Source organism: Arachis ipaensis, chromosome B03, assembly GCF_000816755.2.
Source record: "Arachis ipaensis cultivar K30076 chromosome B03, Araip1.1, whole genome shotgun sequence".
Lineage (NCBI taxonomy): Eukaryota > Viridiplantae > Streptophyta > Magnoliopsida > Fabales > Fabaceae > Arachis > Arachis ipaensis.
In genome coordinates this window covers 132,217,925-132,227,878 of record NC_029787.2, presented here as the reverse complement: position 1 = coordinate 132,227,878, position 9,954 = coordinate 132,217,925, and the positions used below count along the sequence as shown (strand labels likewise).

At 32.1% G+C, this 9,954-nt stretch overlaps 1 protein-coding gene and 1 long non-coding RNA gene across 5 annotated transcripts; both read left to right on the top strand.

Moving 5' to 3' along the window:
- Positions 320-2,535, top strand: LOC107634717 (isoflavone 3'-hydroxylase). Its single transcript, XM_016338143.2, has 2 exons — positions 320-1,286; positions 1,882-2,535. The coding sequence occupies exons 1-2, from the start codon at positions 378-380 to the stop codon at positions 2,497-2,499; spliced, it is 1,527 nt and encodes a 508-aa protein (XP_016193629.1). The 5' UTR covers positions 320-377; the 3' UTR covers positions 2,500-2,535.
- On the top strand, positions 3,889-7,947 carry LOC107631470. 4 transcript variants are annotated; one of them, XR_002359995.1, is made up of 8 exons: positions 3,889-4,287; positions 4,546-4,672; positions 5,316-5,389; positions 5,496-5,621; positions 5,947-5,996; positions 6,580-6,682; positions 7,091-7,275; positions 7,663-7,947. It is a non-coding gene; the product is annotated as an uncharacterized LOC107631470 (long non-coding RNA). The 4 variants fall into 4 exon arrangements; XR_002359997.1 differs by having other exon boundaries at positions 4,206-4,244; XR_002359996.1 differs by lacking the exon at positions 3,889-4,287 and adding an exon at positions 4,301-4,418.

Sequence of the window (9,954 nt, the reverse complement as noted above, 5' to 3'; positions counted from 1 at the left end):
TCCTCACTTCAGCAGGCTGGGAAACAAGCCAGAATAATTTTAGGTGGGTACTCTCATGAAGATATTATAATTATCTTCATGTGATGATTTTTTTTTTGACCCTTAGATGATAGATTGTAGGGTTAGATTTTAATATGTTATAAAAGTGTTGTTTTTATTTGAAGTGTGGCCAAATTAATAAATCACACTTTTATACAAAGCATCTTCATAAAAAGATGTTTTTTGCATCTTCATTTGAGTAGCTCCCTAATTTTATGACATTTGAGAAAGAAACAGTAATAATTTCAACTATAAAAGCACCTCAAAATATTGTTATTTGCATATGCCTTTGAGCAAAGCATTGAAGCACTCATATATACCTCTACCTAGCCTCTCTAATGGAACCTTTTTTGTATTACTCCCTTTTCACAATTATTGTTGCCTTCATCATTATCATCACTCTCACCAAAACAAACACAAGCCACAGTAACAAGAAGAACCTTCCACCATGTCCACCAACACTTCCCATAATAGGCAACCTACACCACTTGAAGCCCCGTCTCCACCGAACTTTTCACGCTCTTTCCCAAACCTACGGCCACATTTTCTCTCTCTGGTTCGGCTCTCGCCTTGTCGTCGTTGTGTCCTGTCCAACCCTAGCCCAACAATGCCTCACCAAATACGACACCGTTTTGGCAAACCGCCCTCGTTTTCTCACCGGAAAGTACCTCTTTTATAACCATACCAGCCTGGTGTTCTCTTCCAACAACGACCACTGGCGCAACCTTCGTCGTATAGCCACCATGGACGTCCTCTCGACGCCCCGTCTCAACTCCTTCTTCGAAATTCGAAGGGACGAGGTCACCAGGTTCATAAGAAACCTGGTGGCAGACACGTCCATGGGGTTCGCTAGGGTGCAACTGAGGCCCAGGATAACGGAGATGTCACTCAATAATATGATGAGGATGGTCTCCGGAAAGAGGAATGAATACAGAAAAGACGACTGCAACGCCAGGGATGACAACGGAGCAGGACGGTTCAGAGAGATCATCAGAGAGATCCTGTCGTTGGTGGATGCGAACAACAAGAGCGACTTCTTGCCTTTGCTTAGGTGGTTTGATTTTGATGGATTTGTGAAGAGATTGAAGAGGGTTGGTGAAGAAGCTGACATGTTTTGGCAAGGACTCCTTGAAGAACATCGCAATGGGGAGCATGGTAATAACGATACCATGATACAACATCTCTTGCTTCTTCAAAAATTGCAACCTAACTACTACACGGATCATATTATCAAAGGCCTTATTCAGGTGTGCATATGAATAACTTGGTAAATTAAATTTGCATGGCTAATATTTTCAACTATTTTTTACGGTGAAAATTCATATATAGTTATTTTGATGTGAAATTAATAATTAAAAATTATTAGATAATTTAATTTGTTTTGACTAAATTATCATCTAATAATTTTTAACTATTAGCTTCACGTAAAAGGAACTGCATATGAATTTCTATCATTTTTTATATCGCATTTAATTTGTTCATTTGAGTAGTATCTTTTTGTCATGAACGTGTGATGAAGTGATAAACAAAGAATGAAGGAGTGAAATGTGCTTTAAGTAACGGAAGTAGAGCTTTGATATTTTAAGAATAATAAATTATAAAATAACCTAACTATGGTTAAGATAAGGACCAATTACAATGTGACACGTAATGAAAGGTAACTTATATATTATTTTAGAGGGGGTTGGGTAGCATTCACCAAAATTATTAGATAATTTAATATATTTTGACTAAATTATCATCTAATAATTTTTAACTATCAGCTCTACCTAAAGACAATTACTGTATATGAGTTTCTATCATAATGTGTTGGACATTACTAATTAAATAAACTAAACTTAGGATATGTTGCTTGCTGGAACAAACACAACGGTTCTAACTATGGAGTGGACGTTATCCGCTTTGTTGAATCACCCAGAGATACTGAGGAAAGCAAAGGATGAAATTGACAATCACATAGGCAAAGATCGTTTAGTAGATGAATCAGACATTCCAAAACTTCCTTATCTTCAAAATATTATCCATGAGACACTTAGATTGTACTCTCCAAGTCCATTGTTACTGCCTCATTTTTCTTCAGATGAGGTGAATATTGGAGGATTCACTATTCCACGTGACACTATAGTGTTAATTAATTCATGGGCTATGAGAAGAGATCCTAAAATTTGGGGTGATGATGTTGAGTGTTTTAAGCCTGAAAGATTTGAGAAAGAAGGGGAAGCAAACAAGTTAATGGCATTTGGATTGGGAAGAAGAGCTTGCCCTGGATATGGATTGGCAAATCGTATAATGGGTTTGACTTTGGGATTATTGGTTCAATGTTTTGAATGGGAACGACTCAATCATGAAGAAATTGATATGAGGGAGGACAAAGGTTTCACCTTTGCAAAACTAGTTCCATTAGAGGCTATGTGCAAAGCAAGACCAATCAGCAAGAAATTAGTTAAACATGAAATATGATATTAATTGGAAATAAATATTGTAACTTTTATTTTTTTAATAGGAAAAGTATAGGGTACCAACTAGGAGTGTTCGCGGTGCGGTTTGGTTCGGTTTTAAGAAAAAAAGTCATCCGATCCGAATGCTTAATTTATGTGCGGTGCGGTTTGGATTGGATGAAATTTTTTTGGAAATCCAATCCGATCCGATCCGATTACAAGCGGTTTTGATCGGTTTGGATTTGCGATTTTTTAAATAAAAAAATTAAATACATATAACAAGTCTCAACATCAAATTTTAAATAATTAACAATGACATAACAAGTCTTAACAATATATTAAAAAGTTAACGACAACATAACAATAGAAATAAAATTATAGGTTAGTTAAAATAAATAAATAAATAACATTTTGAACATAAAATATTTATTAAATAATAATAATACATGAATAATAGAAAAATGTATAACAAATTGAACATGTTATAAGTATGACTCACTCTGAGAATTCCTAATGGTTATAATTACCGTATATTTGTCAATAGGATATTATCAAGATGAACATAGTAATAGAGTTTCCTTTGACCTGCGACTGTCATAGTAATTAACAATATATTTATTATACTTTGATTCCGGACACCTAATACCTTACAGTGCTAGTTGAATGGATATTGGGTATGATTTAAATACTTGTAGAATTAATGATTAGTCAATAAGGAATCCGTCAACTCTCGGTAAAGAGTTTGAGCTCTATGATTATAATGACTGAAATGAATAAAACCTTGGCCAAGGGGATTGAATGAATGAAGAAATGAGTTTCTTAAGTTATTCGCAGTTCATTATAATAATGGTAACAAGTTAGAGTTTGACAATTAAACCATACTTTAAAGGTTAACCAAGAGCTGGAAAGATGGAAGGAATTATACTTTGTTCTTCTGAGGTTCTTAGTAAAAATATATTACTTCATACTATCGGGTCGTTGAGGAGTGTTGCTAGACGCCAACCTTGATTAGTAAATTTAGTATGACTAATTTACTACCCGCTTAGTATTGAACCTATGGGGTCACACACTAACGAGTGTTCTAATCTTTGCTGTAGAATTATTTAATTATTAATTTGATTTGATCAAATAAATAATTATATTAATTCAAATAGAATATTATTATATTTTTTGCTAGCACCAAGAATATAATAATAGTATGATAATTGAGAATATTATATGAGATTTGAGAATAATTAGTTATTCTATTTCTAAATTTGAATTCTAAATTTGGATGTGATCCTAACTGATTCTGTTTCAAATTGAGTTATGATATGATTCATAAATTTAAAAGATTCAAGTTTAAAATAACAAGATATGATTTAAATTTGAATTGAGAATCAAATTTAAAACCAGTAACAAATCTTTCAAGGCATAAACGAGCAAAAGGCAAGGTTTCTGATTCACAATGCTTAATTGCTCAGATAATTGTTGTTGCTGGATTAATTTCTATATTTTAAAATACGAACTGGTTGTCTTTCACATAGTCCAGCTAAGAAAGCCTATGTTACTGATTAAGAACTAAGAACACTATTCCATTTAATTGTAGCGAAAGAGAGAAAATCCTAATGAACCAGGTTCACCAACTTTTACTATGTACTTATGTACTATCCCTTATTTACTATCCCTTATTTACTCCGTCTTATTTACTATGTGATGTCCCTCATTAGGTTCATAGTATCTTCTGTAGCAGCAATGCCCTCTAGATCCCTTATCACAACAAGGAAGGTATCAACTTGGCCTCCTTTCTCTCTGAGAATAAAGCAAACAGGTGCTTTTCATTAATATGTACTAAGTTTGTACCAAGTTTTGTGGGCTTAACCCAAAAACTATATATTTCAAGTCTTTATGTTCATGGAAATAACTTGATATACAACTCTAAACTGAAATGCTAATGAAGTAGTATGTTTCATCGTTAGAACATGCATATCTATTATCTCATTGTTTCCATCTTAAATAGTAGTTTGTTATTCTTTCTTAAACAAGTTTTAAGATCACTTTTGCAGTTTCTAATTCTTCACTTTTATAGTTATGCTTCACTTTACTCCGCTAATTTGATGCGTGACTCCTCGCTCAACGACCGAGTGGAGCTCCAAATTCTGGGTGACGTTGGTGCCAAGATCTGAGTCATGAACTTCGATACCCCTGATGTTCAGGTGCCTAATTTCTTATGCCTATTCCCTTTTTTTCTTCAATTTTTCGATTTTTCCTACTCGATAGTTGACGAATCTTGCCATGGTTGCCTCTAGTTACAACTTGCAGTTTATAATACAACTTTCCCAATTTAGCTTCGCTTTTTTTCTTTTCTTTACTTTTTTGTTTTGGCTTATGGATTAAGCTTCCTTGTCGGTGTTTTCGATTTTGATTCTTAAATGTGATTGTAGTTTAGGGAGAGATGGACAGAGAATGAGAGTGGCGGAGGCCGGAGGGGAAGAGGGACGGTGGTGTAGCTACGAATTCCACTACCCTCTGCCTTTACTCTCTCTTTCTTTTTGGAATTCGAATTATAGATAACTGACTTTGGTTATGGCGACTAATATTCTTGAAATTAGATGTATGTGGCTTTTTCTCTCTGATGGATTACCTATTTGTGTCTTCCGTTACTAAAGAGACATGTCTAACTCTCATCTTTACCAAAGATACAACTTGAAATAGAAACTATTGATCATTGTCTTAGGTTCCATCTAAAGACTTCACAAATTTGGAAAAGCCATGGATCTAATTTATTTTTCTTAGATAGCAATTTAAATTTCAGAAAAAAGCCTTCAAACAGCTTAAGGATTATGATTTTTTTTCCAGCTGAAATTTGATGGGTTTAGAAGGATCGAAATAATGAAGTTTTGAATGCAAGTGAACCTTGGAGCAAGAAAAAGGTGGTTTATCTTATTTGACACTCAGATCGTTATTTTTTTTTTCAATTTCAAATTACTTAAAGGAATTTAAGTGCATGGCAACTTCCACCTTCAAATATATTCTCAGTGAATCGTGATGCAAGCTTCAGGGATAGGAACAATTTTGGAGGTTTTGGGTGTTTGATTCTGGATAATCTAGCTAATTGGTTACTCGGTTGCTCAGACCCCATTCCTGAAAATAACATCCTTAGATGTGAGTTTTTGCTATTTGACGCGGTTTTTTACTGGTTTGGAATCATAGTTATAGGGATGTTATCTGCAAAACAAATAGCTTGAAACCTTTTATTCTAATTCAATAAGAAGTGTCCTTCATGTTCAGAAAAGATAAAAGACTTGCACATGAAGATTAACGATGTTATTCAGATAAATTGGACTGTAAAATGTAAATGTAACACTTATTTAGCACACTGCAAATATATCAACAAGGTGTTTTTGAGATTGTAATAGCAGTTTTAGGATTGTACAATGAAGTTGTAACTCAGCTTGATTCTTATTTCTTTTTGCTTTTGATGCTGCAGTCCATGAAAGGATACTTAGGATATATGATGACTTTGTCTGGCCTTTGAATGTGAGTTCCTATCCCTGAATACTTTAACAATATTTGATATTCAGGGTCCAATGTAAGCAACTATCAGAGAAATAAATCTGACGCAGAGGATCAACCTGATTATTATTCATAAGTGAATATTGCAGTTTGTGATGCTTTGTTTGTTTTGTCAGTTTGTGAGTAACAAGTGAATGAGGAAACTTTTTTCCTATCTCTCTGATTTTCTATTGTCTTAAAGATTGACCCCCTTTTTTCCCCAAGAAAAAATTAAACAAATAAGAACTTATTTGGTCCATGGAGTTGTTCCAATAAATTTTATTAAATAAAAACTCAGAGGAACAAAATTTAGTAGCAGTGTACTTGGCCCAAGTGATGTTTAAGTTGATAGAATATTTATTTGTTAAAACATTCAAGTTGTTTAATTGAAGAAGTAAAAAAGAAGAGTAGAAAACTATACCAAATCTGCTTGAATTTTTTTTGGATCAGCAAAGAAGATAGTTTGGTATGAAATTCAAGCTTAGTTAAAGGCAAACTAAATATATTAAGTTCTTAAGATACAGTTCCTTGCTTGTTTAAATATAAAAATATTTGCATTTATCTACAGCTTTCTTCCTTAGCAAGTGAGAACAAATTTTTGGCCGTAAAGCTAAAGCAGGCGGCAAATGGTATTTTTCCAGAATCTAATGCTTCGTCGGTGAATGACTGAGGTGAGTACTTTAGACTTTTTTGAACTTGTTTCTTATTTGTTCATTACTTCTAAGGGGATATGTCATATGTTGAATAACCTTTTATAATTATAAGTGTCTTATATGTGAAATTTGATCAATATATTTTGAAGTGAAAATTGTTTCCTCTAGATATTGCCGCAAGTCATTTTCACTTGCCATAAAATATCATTCTAATGGAAAGAAAAACTCCTGAATATTTGATACCGAATGTTAGTAGGTCTACTTTTTCAGTTCCCTTTCAATGTTTCCAATTACTGTTATATACTATTGTTACTATATATATCGAATAAAAAAAATAACATTGATCTTGTTATCATTATTGTGAACTCAATTTTTAATGCATTAAACCAATTTATTAATATATATTTATGTTTTAATTTTCATCAGGTAATCCAAGAAACGTTGAGAAGTGCAAGCATACTGTCATTCACATTCAGAGAAGTAGTGGAAGATGTGGAGCTTCAAGATTACTACATTTCCAAAAACTAGAAGGTCCTTCCACTCTTCAAAGCATTCACCATTCTGCTGATTTCTTCCCTCAACCACACAAATTCGACCCCTCACGCTTCGAGGTATATATGTCACATTATTATATATGTCTCTATAAATCTAATCTTCAATGTGAGAAGCATATATAAGGTTATCAATCAATGCTTAGGTAAAGTCCTTTTCATTTTCTATTTGAATCTTCATCTATATATTTTTTGAATTCTTGCTAATAACTATATCAGAACACGTGACCTATATCTTTTTCTTTTTTATTTTTTGAATCTTCAAACTATAATCATAATATGCAAATGGGTAATATAAAGGATAATTTATTACTTGTAACATATTTAATTATTATTAGATAAAATGGGTTAGTTTATCATACTTAGTATTAATTCTTAATTTAACCTAAATTATAATAATTACTAGAGTGAATAACTACTACTATTTACACTTTTTATTTTAAGCAGATGGCAAAATTTTGGAGGAAGATATTTTAAATTTGGGGAGCCAGATAGAAGATACACAGGAAGAAACAAAATCATAATATTCATAATATTATGTTATTTTTCTTACTTTCAAGGTATTAGCCAAGTTAGTTACCTTGTTTTATGTATGAGATATATCTGACACTGTTAGAAATTGGAGCCAATCTAAGTGAAAACATTTAGAATTAAAAAATTATGTTATATTTTATATTTTATTTGTATTGAAGTTATTACTTTTGATTTTTAATACTAAAAAATTTTATATTATATTTAATACTTTATTTATGAATTACCTAATATTTTGTTTATAGGCTATGATTTCTTGTTATTGTGAAATTTTAAACAAAAAATTATTTGTTTAATACGGTAAAAATGACGGTTAAAACTACCTTTTTAAACGATAAAAAATGTCACTTTTATCCGGTAAAAACGGCGGCTTGTAATTGTCATTTTAAACAACATGAAAAGTTATTTTAACATGGTAAAAACGGCGATTTTAAATGCCATTTTAACCAATAAAAATGTCATTATCAGGGTAAAAACGGTAGTTCAAAATACCGTTTTAACCAACTAAAAATGCCGTTTTAATTCGGTAAAAACGGCGGTTTCAAATGCCATTTTAACCAACCAAAAATGCCACTATACCAAGGAAATAACGGCGGTTTGAACCGCCGTTTAACCAACCAAAAACGCCATTTTATCCTGGAAATAACGACGGTTTGAACCGTCGTTTTAACAAACCAAAAATGCCACTCTGCCAAGGAAATAACGGCGGTTTGAACCGCCGTTTAACCCAACTCAAAAACTACCGTTTTAACCAGATAATTATGGCGGTTTTTGAAAAACCGCCGTAATAACCAAATGGCGCTTCAAATTATGGCGGTTTTTTTTTAACGCCGTTCATGGTAATAATGGCAGTTAAAACCGCCATAATAACCCTAAAAAACCGCCGTAATTACCAAATTTTTTTGTAGTGAATTAACAATGTATTTATTATACTTTGATTCCGGACACCTAATACCTTACGGTGCTAGTTGAATGGATATTGGGTATGATTTAAATACTTGTAGAATTAATGATTAGTCAATAAGGAATCCGTCAACTCTCGGTAAAGAGTTTGAGCTCTATGATTATAATGACTGAAATGAATAAAACCTTGGCCAAGGGGATTGAATGAATGAAGAAATGAGTTTCTTAAGTCATTCATAGTTCATTATAATAATGGTAACAAGTTAGAGTTTGACAATTAAACCATACTTTAAGGGTTAACCAAGAGCTGGAAAGATGGAAGGAATTATACTTTGTTCTTCTGAGGTTCTTAGTAAAAATATATTACTTCATACTATCGGGTCGTTGAGGAGTGTTGCTAGACGCCAATCTTGATTAGTAAATTTAGTATGACTAATTTACTACCCGCTTAGTATTGAACCTATGGAATCACACACTAACGAGTGTTCTAACATTTGCTGTAGAATTATTTAATTATTAATTTGATTTGATCAAATAAATAATTATATTAATTCAAATGGAATATTATTGTGATCCTAACTGATTCTGTTTCAAATTGAGTTAGGATATGATTCATAAATTTGAAAGATTCAAGTTTAAAATAACAAGATATAATTTAAATTTGAATTGAGAATCAAATTTAAAACTAGTAACAAATCTCATACTATATATATGTATGCCAAGAGTAGAGGAAAATATGACAAAGACAGAGAGAATAACAAGGGTTGTTATTCCTTTACCTCTACGCACATAAATGTATGTGAGCCTAATTCTTGGAGAAGAATTTTATGGTGTGCAAAGAGTTGCAAGAGATTTCTCAATTTAGATCAGATGTCCATTGGTCAAGGAGTTGACAGCAAAGGTTGGTCTCGGTGTGGATACGCATAGCGCCTTCGTACCATCGAAGGAGAAAATGATTTTTACTAGCGTACTCAGGTATTTTAGATCTGATCTACTATCTATATATTATTGGGATAAAATTTAAGCACAAAATAGATCTTTAAGGATTACTTTATTTTCTTCTGCTGCATGTTATGAACACATGGTGATCCTTCATAAAAAATAAAATAAATTCTTAACAATTTAACATGATATCTAAAAAAAGATTATAATCTTGATAAAATTATCTCCAAACGATACAAAAGTCATATAAATTCTTGAATGATTTAAAAATGTGATAAGAATAACAAAAAAAATATTATATTTTTTATAAATGACAAAAAAATTTTATATTTAATAAATAATTTATCTATTTAACTCGAAGTT